The sequence below is a fragment of the Oryctolagus cuniculus genome, chromosome 20, assembly GCF_964237555.1.
Source record: "Oryctolagus cuniculus chromosome 20, mOryCun1.1, whole genome shotgun sequence".
Lineage (NCBI taxonomy): Eukaryota > Metazoa > Chordata > Mammalia > Lagomorpha > Leporidae > Oryctolagus > Oryctolagus cuniculus.
Window position 1 is genome coordinate 37,655,622 of NC_091451.1, and position 19,262 is coordinate 37,674,883.

At 54.6% G+C, this 19,262-nt stretch overlaps 1 protein-coding gene across 7 annotated transcripts in view; it reads left to right on the forward strand.

Moving 5' to 3' along the window:
• SLC24A4 (solute carrier family 24 member 4) overlaps positions 1 to 19,104 on the forward strand; it is a 145,401-nt gene extending 126,297 nt beyond the window's left edge. For all 7 annotated transcript variants that reach the window (XM_051826440.2, XM_051826439.2, XM_051826441.2 and 4 more), the window contains 5 exons: positions 5,729 to 5,895; positions 9,099 to 9,213; positions 11,661 to 11,773; positions 12,124 to 12,189; positions 13,144 to 19,104. In XM_051826440.2, coding sequence (XP_051682400.2) covers positions 5,729 to 5,895; positions 9,099 to 9,213; positions 11,661 to 11,773; positions 12,124 to 12,189; positions 13,144 to 13,296 — 614 coding nt within the window. In that variant the 3' untranslated portion in view covers positions 13,297 to 19,104. The remainder of the gene's footprint in view (positions 1 to 5,728; positions 5,896 to 9,098; positions 9,214 to 11,660; positions 11,774 to 12,123; positions 12,190 to 13,143) is intronic.
• Positions 19,105 to 19,262: the final 158 nt, after the last annotated feature.

The following is a 19,262-nucleotide window of genomic DNA, read 5'->3' on the forward strand; positions in this document are numbered from 1 at the left end:
GCAGGGTACCAGCTTCATTCTTTTATAGTTGTCCTGGCATCGTTTGTTCAACAGACTATTCTTTCCCTATTGAATTGTCCTTGCACCTGCCGGATCAGTTAACCTTAAATGTACAGGTGTATTTTTGGACTCTAAATTCCATGCCATTGATCTGTGGATCCTATGCCAGTAGCACACTCTCTGGTTACTGTTGCTTTGCAGTAAATCTTAAATCAGAAAATGTAAGTCTTCCAACTTTGTTATTTTTTCAAGATTTTTTTTCCTTTGGCTATTCTGGGTCCCTTGTATTTCCATATGGGTTTAAGGATCATCTTGTCAATTTCTGCAGAAAACCCAGCTGGGATTTTGATAAGGATTTGTACTGATTCTGTAAGTCAACTTGGAGAATACTGCCATCTTAATACTATTAAGTCTTCAAATTTATAAAAGGATATCTCCCCATTGGTTTAGTTCTTTGATTTCTTTCAATGATACTCAGTTTTCAACATGTAAGTCTTGCAATTCTTTTGTCATGCAAATGTAAATGATATTTTTTCTTTTGATGCCATTATACATAGGCTTGTTAATTTTTTAATTGTTCCTTGTTAGTTTGTAGAAATACAACTGAATTTTGTACAGTGACCTCTTACCTTGCAGCTAGTTTTTGTGTGTGGATTCCTTAGGATTTTTATGGATAAGATCACATCACCTGCAAATGGGGTTCAATTTCTTCTTTGCAGCCTGAGCCACCATTACTTCTCTCCCCTGCCCAGATTCTTTGGCTGAACCTCTGGTATACCGTTGGATACATTGGTGAGAGCAGGCATACTCATCTTCCTCCCGGCCATGGGAGGAACCATCAGCCTTTCACCGTTTAGAGTGTTGGTTGGGGGCTTGTGGATACCTCTGATCAGGTTGAGGAAGTTCCCTTTCTAGTTCATTGAGTGTTTTTATCATGAAAGAGCATTAACTTTGTCAAATGCTGCTTCTGCCTCACTTGAGAAGATCATGTGGTTCATTAGCCTGGTGTGTTGCAATGATTGGATTTTTTTTTTATTTTTTATTTTTGACAGGCAGAGTGGACAGTGAGAGAGAGAGAGAGAGAGAGAGAGAGGGAAAGGTCTTCCTTTGCCATTGGCTCACCCTCCAATGGCACCGCGCTGATCCGATGGCAGGAGCTAGGTACTTATCCTGGTCTCCCATAGGGTGCACGGCCCAAGTACTTGGGCCATCCTCCACTGCACTCCCTGGCCACAGCAGAGAGCTGGCCTGGAAGAGGGGCAACCAGGACAGAATCTGGCGCCCCGACCGGGACTAGAACCTGGTGTGCCGGCGCCGCAAGGCGGAGGATTAGCCTAGTGAGCCGCGGCGCCGGCCTGCAATGATTGGATTTCATTTTGTGCGAGCCCCACTTGCATTCCTGGGATAAATTCCAGTTTGTTATAGTGTACACCTTTTATATGTTCCAAGATTCAGTTGGCTAAAGTTTTGTTAAAGGACTTTGCACCTACATGCAGAAGGCTTATTGACCTGTGCTTTTCTTTTCCCTTCATGTCTATGTCTGGCTTTGGCCTCACTGTAAAACTACTTTCATAGGATGAATTAGGAAGTCTTGTATTTTTTAGAAGAGTTGGTGACAAATTCATGTTAATTTTTTAGACATTTGGTAGAAATCTCCATGAAGCCATCTGGTCCTGGCATTACTTTGAGGGAAATTGATTGCTGTTTCAACCTCTTGTTCTATGTCTGTTCCTATTTTCTGCTTCTTTTTGAGTCAGTTTTAGTAGTTTGTGTCTTTCTAACATTTTACCCATTCACTTATGTTGTCTAATTTGTTGGCATATGATTGTTCATTCTCTGATAATTCTTTTTATTTCTGTAAGGCTTACAGTAATTTCCCTCTTTCATTCCTGATTTGAGACTTCTTTTTTCTTAGCCTACATAAAGATTTGTCAATTTTTTTGACCTTTTCAAAGAACAAGCTTTTGATTTGAGTATATTATTTTTTATTCTATATTTTATTTATGTCCATTCTAACCTTGATTCTTTTGGTTTCTTTGAATTTAATTTGCTCTTTTTCCATATCATCTTTAAATTTTTTATTTATTTATTTATTTTCATTTTATCTGAAAGGCAGACAAGGGGAGTTCTTCCATCCACTGGTTCACTCCCCCAAATGCCTGCGAAAGCCGGGGCTGGGCCAGGCCAGCCGGAAGCCAGGAGCTGAGAATTCTGTACAGATCTTGCATGTGGGTACAGAGGCCAAGCACTTGGGCCATCTTCTGATTTCTCCAGGTGCATTAGCAGGGAGCTGGATCGGAAGTGGAGCAGCCGGGACTTGAACCAGCGCCTGTATGGGATGCCAGCACTGCAGGAGGCAGCTTAACCTGCTGCACCCCGTGCTGGCCGCTCTTTTCTCACTAGGGAAGGAAGTTAGGCCTGCAGTCTTCCCTGCTTCAATACAGTGACTTCCAGTCACGCACTTCTAAGTGCTGTTTTCATTGCTTCATAGATTTGGGTATGTCACATTCTTGTTTTCATTCCTCTTGAAGTAGTTCCTAATTTCCCTAGAGATTTCTTCTTGGGCTCATTGTGTTTTTGGTCTGTGTTGTTTGATTCCCACATACTTTTTTCTGTTGTCGACCTCTAATCCTGTTCCACTGTGGCCCCACGCTCTGCATGATTGCATTGAGTCTTGTCTTGTGGCCCAGCAGGTGGTCCTGGTGAATGTTCCCCGTGCAGTTGGGAGGAGCGGCCTTCTCCTTGAGTGCACCTATTAATGGTTGTCCTGAGCTTTGGCAGAGCTTTTGAACAAGGGTTCTCAGATTTCCCTCCTGCTCCCTTCTCTCTCCGCGCTGTCTTGAGAGCCCGTTATATGTACGTTGGTCTGCGTGGCCTCTGCAGCCCTGTTCATTTTCCTTCATTCTTGTTGCTTTCTTCTCTTCAGACTCAGCCATTACACGGCCTGTCTTCAGGGGAACTAATTGTTTGGTTTTTTTTTTTTATTTATCTATTTATTTTATTTGAAAGACAGAGACAGAGAGGTGTTCCTTCCGTTGGTTCACTCCCCAAATGGCCTCTACAGCTGGCGCTGCGCCCATCCGAAGCTAAGAGCCAGGTGTTTCCTCCTGGTCTCCCATGCAGGTGCAAGGCCCAAGCACTTGGGCCATCCTCCACTGCCCTCCTGGGCCACAGCAGAGAGCTGGCCTGGAAGAGGAGCAACCGGGACTAGAACCGGTGCCCACATGGGATGCCAGTGCCACTGGCTGAGAATTAACAAAGTGAGCCACAGCGCTGGCCCTGGGGGAGCTGATTGTATTCTTCTGCCTGTTCAGATCCACTGCAGAGAAGTCTTCATCATAGTCATCAGACTTCAATCGAGAGTTTCTATTTGGTTCTTTTCATCATTTTTACCTTTTTATTGATGTTTTGTAGTATCATGCCCATACTTTAATCTTTTAGATTAAAAACAAGTTTTTGAATGTGTTTGAAAGCAACTGGTTTAAGGTTTTGTCTGGTAAACCCCATAAATGGGCCTCCCTCTGTTGACTGGCTTTGTTCCTGTGCGTGGGCCACACTTCCTCAGGTCTTCTTTCTGGTGTTTCTGCCAGTCCCATAGCTCCCCTGTAGCGGGGAGCTGCATTGGGAGTGGAGCAGCCGGGACTCAAACTGGCACCCGTATGGGATGCTGGTGTCACAGGTGGCAGGTTTCCCACTACGCCACAGCGCCGGCCCCCATTGTTGCTTTTTTAAATTCTTATTTATTTGCTTCTTGGTGACTTTTTCTAAACTAGCTCTGCAAGATCTGCATGGTTTTGCAGGTAGCTACCAAGGTCTCTGCTTGCAGGATGAATGCTGATGACTGCACAGAGACACCCTTAGGTGCCCGGGTCCAGGAGTCCCGGGCGAGAGCTCCGCTGAACAGAGGGGCTGTGCGTCTGCTTGGGGGTGCCTTCCGCGCTCAGGCAGAGACGTGGCACTCGGCATCAGCCTTTACTTCCCACTCCTGCAGAGCCACAAAGGAGGCAGAGGTGAAGGCTTCGCACCTGCTGCTGTCTCTGCTGAGCGCGGACACGAGCCTGGCCTCACTGAGAGGTCTGGGAAGCCCCCGTCGGCGTCTCACTCCCCGGCCGGTCCTCAGGCTGTGTGTCTGGACAGCAGGACTTGATGGTGGGCTCTGGGGGTTTTCCCCCAAGGAAAAGGCTGCTCATGGCCCGTGAGCACTGACTCGGGGGAGAGATGGAGACGGCTTCGGACGCGGCAGGGCAAGCGTCAGCAGTGTGTGGGAGGGGACTTGGGAGGTGCTGCGGCTGCCGGGCTGCTGTTTGCCCTGGTGCCTGCAGGCTGTGGGTGTTCAAGGCTACTCTGGAGATGAAAGGGATGGAATTGAAGTGAAACTCCACAAAGCTCCGCCTCTTGCAGAGACACTGCAGCTTTCTTAAACAGACACTCCCTGCGTGGCTACAAACCCTCCACTGATGCCCAGGGTTCTGCAGAAAGCTGATTCCGCCACGCCTGGCCCTTGTTCTTATCACTTTCACAAAGAGAACTTTCAGAGGTCCTTCTTCTACCAGTTCTTGACATCACCCGCGGGCCAGGTTGTCTTCTGGGTTTTGTGTGTAATTCATTTGAACGACAGAGTGAGTGAGACAGGAAGAGAGAAAGTTCCCACCGGCAGGTTCACTCCCCGAATGTTCACAATGGCTGGGGCTGGGCCAGGCCAAAGCCAGGAGCCTGGAAGTCCATCCTGATATCTTATGTAGGTGGCAGGGCCCCAGTTCCCTGAGGCATCACCTGCAGCCTTCAGAGTGCGCATTAGCAGGGAGCTGGAGTCGGGGTGGCCCTCTGACCCCAGGTTACTCCCGTGTGGGGTACAGGCATCCCAACTGATGGCTTAACTGCTAGGCCACATGCCCCACCCCCCAGCAGGCTGGGGTTGAGCCTCTGTGTGCACCCACACTCTGGCTTCTTAAGGACACTTGGAAACAGTGCTTGGAAACAGTGGCTTACTGGGGCTGTTTGTCCGTGGTGGGATGTATGTGGAGTCCCGGGGTGGGGCCCAGTGAGATCTGGACTGCATCAGGAGCCCTAGCTTGCAGTCTTGTACCTGTCTTGAGCTGACTGTCTGACCTGGGAGCAAAGGAGCTGAGGTTTCCCAAGCACCTACTGTGGAGGAGGCGCTCTGTGCTGGGTGTTTTATGAACAGTGCATCATAGGATTCTTGCCACAACCAAGAAAGAGAAAATGTTCCCATTTCCCAGGTGAGGAAGCTACTAAGATGCAAAGGGCTTAGCACTGTGCCCACTGCCCAGGAAAATACTCTTTCTTGATTATTGTTACATTGTTGCAATAGTGCATCTGCTGTTGTTAGCGGAGGTCCTGGAGCTGAGGGGATTGCTCAAGGTCATTTGAATTCCAGCCCAAGACTGATTGCAAAGCCCACCTGTACCGCTCAGCCCCACTCAGCAACCCTATGCAAAGCTCATTCCTCTGTGGGCCTTCCCTTCCTTATCCAGTCAAATGAACATTTGGCAATGACTGAAGAAATTCAATCAACAAACCCTGAACTGTGCAGCTACTTCCAGGGTGACGTCACGGAGGCCCGTGGCTCTGTCGGTCAGATGCTTGGCATCGCATCAGTGGTGTTCTCTTGTTTAGCTTGGAAAAGCAAACGGCCAGGTGGACTGGCAGGCAAGTAACCTGCTGTGTGTTTCTCCCCCTCCCGCCTTGTCCCACCCCATCCCCACAGAGGCGAGAGGGGACAAGGCCAAGTGGGTGTTCACGTGGCCACTCATCTTCCTGCTGTGCATCACCATCCCCAACTGCAGCAAGCCCCGCTGGGAGAAGCTCTTCATGGTCACCTTCATCACCGCCACCCTGTGGATCGCCGTGTTCTCCTACCTCATGGTGTGGCTGGTGAGCAGCGCTGGGCCGGGCAGGCGGAAGAGGGGAGCTGGGCGCGGGCTAGCCACAGCCCTCCCGGCTACAGCTTACTGTTCCTCCGTAGAAATGGGGTTTTCAGGAAAGTGCCTGGCGCTGGGCTGTGTGCCAGGGATGCCGGGGCAGACACAGCAGAGTACTTGCCTTCGAGCCCGAGACGGGCGGCTCTGATAGGGGGGACAGCATATAGAGGCGGCTGACACCGAGCACCTTCCAGGTCCCCCCAGAGAACTGTGCAGGAGGGAGACCAGAGCCAGCAGGGAAACATGATGCATGCAGGCAGCCCCCACCGTGCCCCTGCCAGCAGGTGCTCCTGTTCCTCTCCTCTGCGCCCAGGGGCTGGCTTACGCACATTACATAAACACTTCTGTAGCCTCGTAACAACCCCACGGGATAGCTGTTTTTACTATTGCTATTTTGCAGGTGGGGAAATTGAAGCGTGGGGAGATGGAGTAATTTGCCCAGGGTTACACAGTTAGTGGATGCCAGAGCTGGGGAGAGCAGTCCGTGTGCATCAGGATTTTTAAAACCTGCGTGTCCTTTCACCCAGTGATTCTAGTCCTTGGGATTCATCCTAAGGAGGTGGGGGGATGAGAAGGCAGAGAGGGCCACACAGGCAGCAGGAGGGAGCGGCTGGAGCCCTCGGCAGGGAGTCCCGGCTCTGTCGGTTCCCAGCTGTGTGCCTGGGTGATGCTGCTTAGCCTCTCTGAGCCTCAGCTGGTGTAGTGATAGCACCTCCCACATGGGTAGAAAATAATAGCGTACACAGTTATGTGAGTTGAACACCTTGTAGAGCACCTGGTGACAGTAAGTGCTCACTAAATGCTGCTTGTCATATGTAGTAGTGTTATAAGACCAACAAGGAGGGGCCGGCGCCATGGCTCACTAGGTTAATCCTCCGCCTGCGGTGCCGGCATCCCATATGGGCACTGGGTTCTAGTTCCAGTTGCTCCTCTTTGAGTCCAGCTCTCGTAGCCCAGGAGGGCAGTGGAGGATGGCCCAAGTGCTTGGGTCCTGCACCCGCATGGGAGACCGGGAGGAAGTACCCAGCTCCTAGCTTTGGATCGGTGCAGCGCCGGCAGTAGCAGCCATTAGGGGAGTGAACCAACAGAAGGAAGATGTTTCTCTCTGTCTCTCTCTCTCTCTCACTGTCCACTCTGCCTGTCAAGAAAAAAAAAAAAATAAGACCAACAAGGAGACCACCTGCGTCTCCCATAATGAGGGCAGTTGGCTCAAACTTCACAGCGGTGCGGTAAACCGTGGGCATCGTGGCTGAATTTTCCGGGTGGAAAGGCCTCTCCCACGTGTTCTGACCTGGAGCAGTTACGAAACAGAGAGGTAGTATAGCTGGTCTCATTTTTTCTAGTACGCACACCCAAAAAAGGCTGAAAAGCAGTGGTTTTCAAATGTGGTTCTCAGACCCTCAGAATCCCAGCGCCCCGGGACTCGGGAAGGCATGCTCTTGGACCCCAGGAGCGGGGTCTCGGGGCAGGGCCTGGCAGTCTGCGCTTTCACAGACTCCCCAGGAATTTGCTAATTGTTCAACTTTGAGAGCCATTGCGAAGTGTCGATAACGGGTGTCCATGGGCCTTGAGAAATGGTAAGGGGTTTTATCTCCTTTTCTTTTCTTTTTTTTTTTTTTTTAAGATTTATTTACTTTTTACTTGAGAGTCAGAGTTATACAGAGAGAGGAGAGGCAGAAAGAGAAAGAGAGATCTTCCATCTGATGGTTCACTCCCCAATTGGCCGCAACGGCCGGAACTGCGCATGTCCAAAGCCAGGAACCAGGAGCTTCTTCTGGGTCTCCCACGCGGGTGCAGGGGCCCAAGGACTTGGGCCATCTTCTACTGCTTTCCCAGACCATAGCAGAGAGATGGATGGGAAGTGGAGACACTGGGACTAGAACCAGCACCCATATGGGATGTGGGCGCTTCAGGCCAGGGCGTTAACCCGCTGTGCCACAGCACCAGCCCCTATCTCATTTTATTTTCTAAGCCTTTTAAAACAATGCGCACCTACAGTCAAGAAAAAATGGAACACTCAAAAGACATTATTCAAATAAAAACATTCCACAGATTTCCTTTTTTTTTTTTTTTTTAACATTTATTTCTTTGAAAGAGTTAGAGAGATCATCCATCTGCTGGTTCACTCCCCGAATGGCCTCAGTGACCAGAACTGGGCCAATCCAAAGCCAGGAGCCAGGAGCTTCCTCCGGGTCTCCCATGCAGGTGCAGGGGCCCAAGGACTTGGGCCGTCTTCTGCTGCTTTCCCAGGCCACAGCAGAGAGCTGGATCGGAAGTGGAGCAGCCTGAGCTGAAACAGGTGCCCAGATGGGATGCTGGTGTCACAGGCGACAGCTTTATCTGCGCACCACGCGCCAGTCCCACATTTTTCTATCAGTTGCAGCAATACCACCTTCAGGTTAAAAACACATGGGGTGAGGGTGGGCGTTGTGGTGCTGCTAGGACACCCTTGTCCCGTATCAAAGTGCCAGTTTGGGTCCCAGTTACTCCACTTGCAATTCAGCTTCCTGCTTTCTGTGGGCGATAGCGAATGTTGCTCATGTATTTGGGTTTCTGCCATCCACATGGGAGGCAAAAATGGAGCTCCTGGCTCCTGACTGGGCCTGGTCCAGCCCTGGATGTTCCAGGTATTTGGGGAGTAACCAGCAGATAGACGCTCTTGCTCGCTCTCTGTCTCTGTCTTCCTCTCTCCTTGCCTTTCAAGTAGATGAAAGTAAGTAGGCCGGCGCCGCAGCTCACTAGGCTAATCCTCCGCCTTGCGGCGCCGGCACCCCGGGTTCTAGTCCCAGTCGGGGCGCCAGATTCTGTCCCGGTTGCCCCTCTTCCAAGCCAGCTCTCTGCTGTGGCCCGGGAGTGCAGTGGAGGATGGCCCAAGTGCTTGGGCCCTGCACCCCATGGGAGACCAGGGTAGGCACCTGGCTCCTGCCTTCGGATCAGTGCGGTGCACCGGCCACGGTGGCCATTGGAGGGTGAACCAACGGAAAAGGAAGACCTTTCTCTCTGTCTCTCTCTCTCACTGTCCACTCTGCCTGTCAAAAAAAAAAAAAGAAAGAAAAGAAAAGAAAATGAAAATAAGTAAGTCAGCGCGAGAGCGAGTGCATGGGGTGAGCAGAGTTGGCAGGCTGAGTTGTGTGTCCATGTCTCCCCTTTCTGCAGGTCACTATCATTGGATACACGCTCGGGATCCCTGACGTCATCATGGGCATCACTTTCCTGGCTGCGGGGACCAGCGTTCCAGACTGCATGGCCAGCCTGATCGTGGCCAGGCAAGGTATGGATCACACCTGGGTCCCCAGAGCCCTCAGTGTCACCATGTGGCCACCTCATTGCATCTGCCACCTTACAGTGGTCAGGTCCTGCCAGGGAGGAAGCTGTAATGTCTAGAAAGCACCGCAGATTAGATTTCACCCATGGGAAGAGGACGGGTACTCCAGGGTGAAGCTCTCTGGCCTTCTAGAAGCATCTGCCCAAGGTCACCTGTCAACGTGAGATTCAGCAGAGCCAAACCAGACCTCATCTAGACAACGAGCTCAGGTTGGAAGGTTCTGGTCCCGTCCAGCCAACCTTCCCCACTCTTTGTCCAATGTGTAGGACATGGATAATGTTTTGGTTTGCTTGTTGCTTCTTCCTTTGGGCTTCTGCAGTGGCACAGGTTGAGCAAGATGGGGGGTGAGTGAAGCTAGGGTCTTTGAGTGCAGAACAAAGCACCGGAAATGTCTGGCCTCGATTCCCTGTGTCTTTTCTGCCGGGGAGGTAACACCCAGCGTAGGCGCCTGTGGATCTCCTGCACAGAGCAGAGTGTGGAAGTCAGGGTGGGGACGCGCGAGCCACAGTGAGAAGTCTCGTGGGAGGCAGGGCAGGGAACAGCACCAGAGAGAAAGGTTGGCTTGGGAAGGAGGCAGAGGCCGGTTTGCTTCTCTAGGGTGGGAGCCTGGGGCAGGGGAGCTCCTGGTGGGTCAGGCCCGAGAAAATCTGAACCGAGGGCCAGGGGAGTGTGGGAGAAGCTTTGGGGGTGGGCAGGGGCCTTACTGGGAAGGGATTCAGTTGGGGATGAGGCTGAGGGGCTGGGAGTTCATTGGGTGGCCTTTGACACAAGCTTGTTCGTTTCCTGGGGCTGCAGCCACCCACAGACACTTCCTTTCATAGCTCTGGGCCCCCAGGTCTGAAATCCAGGAGGCAGCAGGTGCCGCTCCCTCTGAAGGCTCTGGAGCAGGGGGTCCCCCTTGCCCACTTCTAGCCTCTGGGGGCAGCCAGCAGCCCTCAGTATTCCTTGGCGGGCAGCTGCATCACCCAAGTGTCTGCCGCCAGCGTCCTGGGGCCCCTTCCCTGTGGGTGCGTCTGTGTGCAAACGTTCTTCCCAGAAGGACACCAGTCCTTGGTGAGAAAGTCCCCTACTGGCTTTCTTCCCCAGCCCTGCGCAGAGCAGGAAGGCCGGCTCTTCCCCTCCTCCCTCAACTCCAGCATCTGATTCGCCCCCTACCAGTCCAGGTCCAGCGAGTGCCTGCAAAACAGTCTCTGCACCCCCTTCCCCTCCCAGGGACCGGGAGATGGAGGGCCAGTTTCCCAGAGGTACTGCCCCTCCCTGGACGAAGCTGCCAAGGTTCTGAAGTCCCTCTGAATGCACCTGGGGCGGATGCAAAGCAGGGATGTCAGCCCAAATGTGAGAGCCGGGGGGAGGCATTGTGTCCTGCAAGTCAGCAGCCGAAGCCCCGCGGATGGGAGGAGCGGCCGGGAGCAAACAGAGCCGGCCCCCCCGTCTGGATGCTGAGCTGAGGGGCTGCAGAGTGTTGTGGCTGCCAAAGCAGCGTAGTGGTTATAGGCACTTGTGTTCCAGGAGTCTGCCTTCCAGAAACATCTGTGCCAGTGTGTGCCGGATCGGGGCCAAGTGGCTGGGTTAGAACAGCGTTTGGGCGGTGTGTGTCTTTTCTGTGAAAGTTTGCTTTCTGACTTGGCATAGCTCTCATGTGAGTTAGTTCCTGGGTGGTTGGGCAGGAAGGGGACGCCAGGACAGCACAGCCCCCGGACGCTTTGAGGCTGGTTGGAGAAAGAGGATTCACCCTTCCGAAACCACCAGGGCACAAGATCCATAAGGTCGTGGGAGCCATTGTTTGGGCCCCAAGGACATGCTGGGGCTTGGCATAAAGGACATGGGACTAGGGGCCCTGGACTGGGCCCCTGGGAAACCATGCGCCCTTGATCCTCGGCCACGTGGGGTGGCCAGATGCCCCGTCTCCCCCAGAGTGACCAGGAGCATTTGGTAGGCAACACTCGGGGGGTGCTCAGCCTCAGCCAACGGCGCTGGGGCCAGAAACAGCGGAGGCCCCATGTGAATTTGCGTCACCCACCACGCGCTGGGTGGCATCGTCACCTGAGCCCCTCTCTTGAATCGCGCTCTCCTTGGCTGTCTCCTGGTCACCTGGTGTCCTCTCTGGGCGCATCTGCACCCAGGTAGCTCCTGCTTATAGGACACCTGCCCTGCTGGCTGGGGCCCAGCCTCGTGACCTCCGCACAGACCCTGTCTCCAAATAAGGTGGCTCCCTGAAGCCGCGCAGGTCACCGTGCAGCACCTGGTGGGTGCCTTCGGCTTCACCGAAGACGTGGCATGCAGGAAGAAGGAACCCCCGTGTCAGGGCTCCGCCTGCAGGACGAGCGTGAGAGAGAACGCAGGTCTGGGCAGCTTGCAATTCGTGACCGCCCCGTGTCGCTGTCCCCCCGCAGGCCTCGGTGACATGGCGGTCTCCAACACCATCGGGAGCAACGTCTTTGACATCCTGGTGGGCCTTGGCATCCCATGGGGCCTGCAGACCATGGTCATTAATTATGGGTCCACGGTAAGTGCCTCTCCTCCCCTCACTAACGCAGGGGCATCCAGTTTACGGAGGGCAGTGGCGTGGGCCCTGTCCCGGCTGCCACTTCTCCGGGGTGCCCGGCCCCCACCTCTGCAGGCTCCCAGGGATATCACAGCTTTGCCCTCTGTCCTCAGCGTCTGGCAGGCCTGTCTGCATCCCCGGTCACATCTGACACCTGAATCCGCGTGTCCCGGCCACCCCACGGCTGCTGTCTCACACCTGCCCCTGGGTTCTTCTCTTGAGAGAGAGAGTGAACACACAGGGCCCCGGGCGTCCCAGGTGGAGCGGCGGCACGGCCGAGCGGCTCAGGGAGCGTGTGTTCGGTTTTGCAGGTGAAGATCAACAGCCGGGGGCTGGTCTACTCCGTGGTGCTGCTGCTGGGCTCCGTCGCGCTCACCGTGAGTTCCGGAAGCTGCACTCGGGCTCCGATTCTCCCCTTCCTCACTGCCCCCCACCCCGCAGTCAGGGACAAACCCCAGGAAACGTGATATCCCCCAAACCCAGGCTTTGCCCAGGGCATCGGCACCCACCCCTGCTTTTTCTGAGCAAAGAAGACGTTTCCAGAGAAAGCGCACGGGGCTTCCTTCCCCTCGCTGCCCCTCCAGTCTCCAGTGCCAACTCTGCTGCTGTTATCTGAGCTGGCCAAGGGGAGGCAGGACAGGCAGCCCTGCCCCGTGCATGCAGCCAGCTTCCCTGTCGCTCTGGGATCCTTGCCAACTGGTGTGGGAGGCGCTCTGCTCATTGCCCTGTTGCAGAAGAGACAGCAGCTCAGGGGTTCAGTGATGCGTCCAAGGTCACGGGGTTGGGAAATGGGAAAGGCGGAATCTGAGCCCAGGCCACTCAGTCCTCAAGCAGTCTTGTAGAGCCTGTAGCCTTTGAGCCACCGTGTTCTGCTGAGGTGGCCCAGGGAGAAGGTGGCGGGCAGGGCGCAAGGTGTAGTTGCGCCAGGCGTGAAGGCAGGACAGCCAAGAACAAGGCCCCTGGAAAGTCCAAGGCAAGGTGGCCATAGCCAGGGGAGTGTCTCACAAAACACCTGAATTGTCCCTAAGAAGGCTTGGGTGAAGACCGCAGGGCCGCCCGCTGGCCAGGAGGGCCCCTGTGCCTGGAGGGGATGGCCTCCTGCTGGGGAGGGCCAGTCCCTGGAGTCAGAGACCCCCATGGTCGAGGAGCAGGGTTGAAGCCTTGCAGGGCTGGGTGTGGTCAAGCCAAGGGTGCACCCGGCAGCGCTCCCCCCACCCCCCGCCCCCTGCTCTCCTCCGTGGTCTGCGGAGCAATCTGGGCCTCCTCACCAGGAGAAACACCTCCTGTGCTCCCTGGCCCTGGCGTCCAGCTCTTGCCCTGTCTCCTTCCAGGTCCTCGGCATCCACCTAAACAAGTGGCGGCTGGACCGGAAGCTGGGGATCTACGTGCTGGTCCTCTATGCCGTCTTCCTGTGCTTCTCCATAATGATAGAGTTTAACGTCTTCACCTTCGTCAACTTGCCCATGTGCAGGGAAGACGACTAGAGCCGAGCCGCTGCTCCGGGAGCTGTTCGGGCCACCCCGTTGCCGCTGGCGCCCTCCTCTCTCTCTCCCTCCCCTCGCACGGGTCTCTCCTGCACCGGCGGCCACCGTCTGTTCTTTCGCGCACAGGAAGCAAGAACCACCAGGGTCCTTGCTGCCAGGAGTCCTCCTGCTTGGAGTCGGGCCCCGGAAGGCAGGACTCGGGGGCTGTTACTGGAGCAGCTTTGCAGACGCCCGAGCTGCCAGCTACAGATCTGCCAGGGGTCCCTCCTCTCTCCTGCACGCTGTGGTCGGGACTTGTGCGTGCAGTTTGTCTTCCTGGTTCACGGGCAGCCTTGGAAAGGATGTGGTCGGTAAGCGTGAGGTCTCCTGGGGCAGGTGCAACTTAAGAATGTTGTTCACACGCGTCACCTCTGGGTCAGAGGGGTGAGTTCCTTGGGCAGCACGTGCCACCAAGGGCCTCCGGCTTCTGCAGAGAGCACTCGCGGCTGGAGAGGGCATGGCCTGCACCTGCTGGGGCTGAGGGGCAGCTGGAGACTGGTGACAGATGCTCCACCCCTTTTTCTGAAACACTGGAAGGATGGAAACAGTTCCTCACGGCAGATGAGCGAATGCGAGTGCATATTTTTATCACTTTCAATGCACATTCAGAAAACAAGCAATGAAATGTTAAAAATAAAACATCCTCTAGATCATCATACTTGAAAAATATTATTGCATAGAAAAGGAGAGCAATGGTGACCCAAAAAAGGTAATGCAGCAGAAAAAAAAAAAGAGTCCTCTGTGTGTCATCACGCACTGGCACCGAGACATTGGGTTTGGAGTATAGAGAAAGGGGGACAGAGCGACGCTGAATCAGGTGCTGAGTGAGAGAGACAGCAGAGACTGCCCCGGACCCTCTGTGCCACACACAGCACCTCGAATTTCCAGACCACCCTGGTGAGAGACCCCATTCTTGATACACCCAAAGAGCCATTCCTGAAAACCCATGCGATGCTCTCTGGTTAGCTAAAGGCGAGTGTGAAAACTGTATCTTAGACTTTCCAGAGCGAAGTTTCTCGAACCTTGCAGTTCGCTGCTCGTGAACAGCCGAGGATGGGAGGCTGATGGGAAAAGTCGATGTGCAATAGTCATTAGCTGCCTCATGGGTCGAACGTGGAGATATAGAAGATTCGTGAATACAAATCACTCACGGGTTCTAAGAAAGCACAAAGCAATTTTATAGAGAGGTCTTATTTTTGTACCGTTTCTATTGCGAGAGTCTATCAGATCTGATGCACTTTGAGCTGTTTTGCACGGAGCAGCGTAGGGGAACCGCCCGTGATGATGGGAGAGGGAGGGAGCTTTTTCGGTGATTCACCAGAAATCGCTTTAAACTTGCTGACGCCTCCGAATGCGGTGGCTGACCCCTTCCCGAGACACGAGATCGTGAGCCACAGTGGGGTGACTCTGTCCTTTAAGGCCTCCTGACCTTCCAAAGGGGGAAGTGGTCAGGCCTGCAGCCCCCGGGTTGCCCTGAGCCTGAGGCTGGGACGGGACCTCGCTCTTTGGGATACACATCAGTATTCGTAGCGACACCACACTGAGGCTCCACTTGCTGTGGCTCTCCCTAGATCCTGGGCTCTGTGGTCTTCAAGTCGAGGTCACGGGCGATTTTCCTAAGAAACTGGCCAGGTGGGAGGGCGGGGAGCTGGCAGACTCGTCAGCGTAAGCTTCAGCTGCGAGAGGCTTCAGAGTACCCCACCAGGGTCTCTCTGAATTCTCATAACTTAGTCCCCCTGGTCCCACCCCTACCCCCAGCTCCAGACTCAGCCGGGTTGCAAAGAGCATCCGTCTCTCTCTGGCTCTCCCCGCTGCCCGGTGATGTCAGCAGGGAGCGCTCTTGCCGCTGAACGTGATCTGTAGTCTTGGGAGGTCGGTGGTTCTGCTTCAGGGGCCAGTAAGTGCCAGAGCAGGGGCCCAGCAGCCACCCTCCACCCAGCCCCCGCTCGGCCAGTGCTGGGGGGCTGGCTGGGCCTGGGGCATGACTTTGCCCATGTGGTTGCTTCTTATTGTCCCCAAACCTCAGCGAATATGTAATTGACTCCTGGGCTCCCCAGGTCATATCCTAATATCTGTCCCTATCCGATGTCCCCGTTTTTTCCTGACAAAGACCCAAATCCATTTTCAGCTCAAATAAGGCAGAGCCACAGGGCCCGTGGTGATGTCTCTGCTGGTTTTCGTTCTCTGAATCCTTGTGTAGCCTTCGTCTCCTCCTCTTCCACAGAGTCCACTGGAGATTACAGAAGTACACGGCAGTTGCAGTTAGAAACCAAAACACAAAGTTTTGACTATGTAGTGTACTCCTCTTGGCTGGTTTTCTTGTCTTTAATGTGCCAACGTGACATCCTTAAAGGATCTATGCATCTGTTGTATCTAGAAAACTATACATACACTGTAGATGAAAAATGCTCTTTTTTAACTAAATATTTTTCCATCACCAGTTTAAAGAATTGCTTGGTTAATCAGGCCTTCACTTAAAAATTATGCTTTATTACTACATAGGATTTCTTCTTTATTTTATTCCCAAAGCTAATTAGCATGGGGTAATTACTCTGCTACAAAAATAGGCAACTAAAAAAATAACTTAGCTTTTCTCATTGAGGGCAGAAAAGAAAAAACAAGCTGTCGTACTCAGAAAATGCTTCTAGAAAGAGGAGCAGGTGGTCCCGGTCGCTGTCTGCCCTGCCCTTGTCCGCACAGGCTTAGCTGAAGTGGCAGATGTGCGGTGTCTTGAGAACCTGACGCTGGGACAGCCGAGGTGACAGGCTGGTGACCAAGGGCACCGTCGGCAGGGCAGCCCCGTTGTGCACAGACCTGGATTCACTTGTGAATTTCCACCTGCTCCTCACTCCCCACCTGTGAGCGCAGGCTGCTTCTTGCTTCTGCCCCCACAGCCTTTACAGACCCCAGCAGTCCTGAGCCAGGTTCAACCTGGTGGACTGTGCGTGCCGCCTACAAGCAGGCTGCTGGTGCAGACCAAAGACCCCCCTGGGCAGCCCAGATTCTGCAGTGCTTCCTCCTTCTCTTGCCTGTTCCTGGGGGTTTGCACACCTCCTAGCAGCAGACTCCCTGGGCAGACGGGGCTCGGAAGCAGGTGCACAGCCTCCTTTCCCGACGCCTGCCTCTCCTCCAGGCCTGTCTCTTCCCAGAATGCTGGGGCCCCTCCTCTCCTTCAGCCCAGGGTGGGCCCAGGCAGGATCAGTTCATTCCTGCTGGCAAAATCGGGAGAGAATCCCAGTGTCAGCAGCTGAGGCTGTTTCCCAAGCCCTTTCCTGCTTCCCTTCCTTCCTTCTAGAATTTTCCTCCTAAGAGACAGCAGCTGTTCTGACAGTGAATGGGCCCCGGGCAGGGGCAGGGTAAGGGGCAGCCTCCCCTCCCTCCCCCCTCCTCTTCCTCCCTCCTCTCTCCCCCCTCCTCTCTCCCCCTCCTCTTCCCCCCACCTGTCTCCCCCCTCCTCTCTCCCACCCTCCTCTCTCCTTCCCCCATGCGCCATGCTCCTCCCTTGCTGGTAAAGACGGCTACACTGAGCCACAGGCTCTCAGCAAGCACGTGTGGCTTACGTCAACGATAAGCAAAGAGCGCGTCTGTTAGGGTTAAAGCTGCCAGGACCTGTGCCCGCTGACCCTACCTGCTCTCCACAGGGGCCGTCCTCCCCTGCGGACAGATCAGCAACTCATTCCAAGGCCCCTGAGATGGACCTTGTCTCAGCAGCATGGCCGCCACGTGCCCGTAGAAACTTCTAGAGATTTCTGAAAGTGCGCTGACTCAGCTGTCGGGCGGCAGGGAGTTCCCCAGCCCCAGGCCACCCTGGTCCCAGTCCCCTCTCTGTACATGGACCACCCAAAGGGTAGCAAGGGCCCTCACTGGTGACGGCTCTTCTTGCTGTCTGGATTCTCGGGTCTCTGCAGCTCAGCCCGGGAGCCCCTAAGAGGGAGGGGCCCCGCCTGTATTCTGGGTAAATCTTCCCCTACGGTATCATGCACAAACCAGAGAGGGGTCTTGTCAGGGACCCAACCCACAAGGCCAGGATTTTGCTGCTCACTTGGAACCAGTGGCTGGAGCAGGCCCCTGCCCTGCTGGAGGGAGCCGTGCCCCCAGGGCACGTTCTGCAGGTGCAGGGTTTAGGTTGACATTTGCTCCTCTGGCAGAGACCCGGTGCAGCACTCGCTTTGCGTTTCACTTCCGACCTGACAGCTGCTGGGAGAGTGTGTGGCTCCAGAAAACAGGGGCCAGGGGACATCGGAAGGAGAGGCCTTTCCCTCCCGTGCCACCTGAGGGGGACACCAGCTGAGTGGTACTCTTTACAGCTCTGATTATCTCACGGGAGCTGTGAAAATTCCGACTACAATGCCAAGCATCTCCCAGGCTAAATCCCCCCAGGCTAAAGCGCCCCCCACCCCCGCCAGTGTCCAGCGGGCGGATGCCTGGCACAGGGGGGGCGGGGGGAGTGCTCTGAGAGGCGTCTCTGGGAGCTGGACACACCCGTGCCTGTGCCAGGGCAAAGGCCTCGGCTGTGTAGCACTCCGTTAGGTCTACAGGTCCGGGATTCCCTGCTCCTTGGTTCAAAGTCCAACAAGAAGAACGGGTGCTCTCCATGCCTCTCCCACGCTGCTGCTGGAATCCACAGATCCACTGCTTGTGTGTCCTGGGGGTGGGATTTCCCATTAGGAAAAGGCCAATAAAATCCTTCACCTTGGACAGAGTGTGCACCCTTCCCGTCGGGAAACACGGTTTCTCAGCGACCGAGAAAGGACACGTGCAGCTTTTGGTTGCTCGCTGCGTGGCCTGGTGTGATCAGCTTTGTGCGTGAAGGGAGGGAGGCCCCGGAGCACAGGGGCCACTATGCCTGCAGAATGCCCAAGTGCATCCCGGGTGGACACTCAGTCCCCGAACCGCGGAAGGAGTGATGCCTTTCTCTTGCAAATGAATGGGGTGTGTGCAAGGCAGCTCTGATTTCCAATTGTTCCCGAAAGCTTTGCCCTGGCCACTGGGCATCCTGCCTTGCCTCACACCCCTGCCCCTCCTAGCTGTAGCCCCTGTGACCACACCAATGGCTTCCTCCACTTGGACCCGGGCCTTTGGGGACCCAACACACAGAGCTGTGGCTGAGCCGCTGTGGCAGGCTTTGGGGGAGCCCTCCCCCGGGGCGGGGGGTGTGGCTGCTGGTCTGTAGGGCTGGGCCTCCAGGGCGCTGGTCCCCCAGGCAGGGCACACTCTGCCTGTGTCTGCTGTGCAGCAGCTGCCCGCCGGGCGCCCTTGCTGGTGTCTGAACAAAGAGAGCTTTGATTGCAGAGAGGGGAAAGAGGGCCGAGGGCCAGAGGGACCCAGGCCATGGGCAGATGCGGCACTGCCAAGGAAAGGCGGGGAGGCCGGCACGGCCAGACGCCCAAGAGGCGGCTGGGTGTGGTTTCCGCGGGGCCACTGGGTCTCTCCAGGGCCCAACAGTGACCTTCAAAAGAGCAGGCAGGCGGGATCAGAGGACTCCTCTGTCCCATAAGACCCTCCTTAGAAGCAACAACCCAAGCCAAGAAGTGCCGGGGGCTGTGCACGCACCACGTGAGTCCCCACGAGTCACTTCTGGCCTGGCGGGCTGGACACCACCCTCTGTCCACGCTTTCTGACAGCAGAGCAGGAGCAATGACTTGGAAAGTTGTAAATAATAAATATATTTATCCCACTATTTATTTTTTCAATGACTGTGACCTCCTGCACTGTGAATGCTCTGTGATATAAGACTCTTAGTTTAATAAAGCTATCCTTACACTGCAACGAGTTGGCACGATTGGTTCCTAAACACCGGCCTGAGTGCATTTTTATTGTGGAGACAAACCTAAAGTAAATAGGAACGAAACCTTTCTAAGACGCCTAGCGGTCAGTATTGCTGTGCGATATCTCAACATCTGTCCACTGCCAGTCAGATGAGCAAG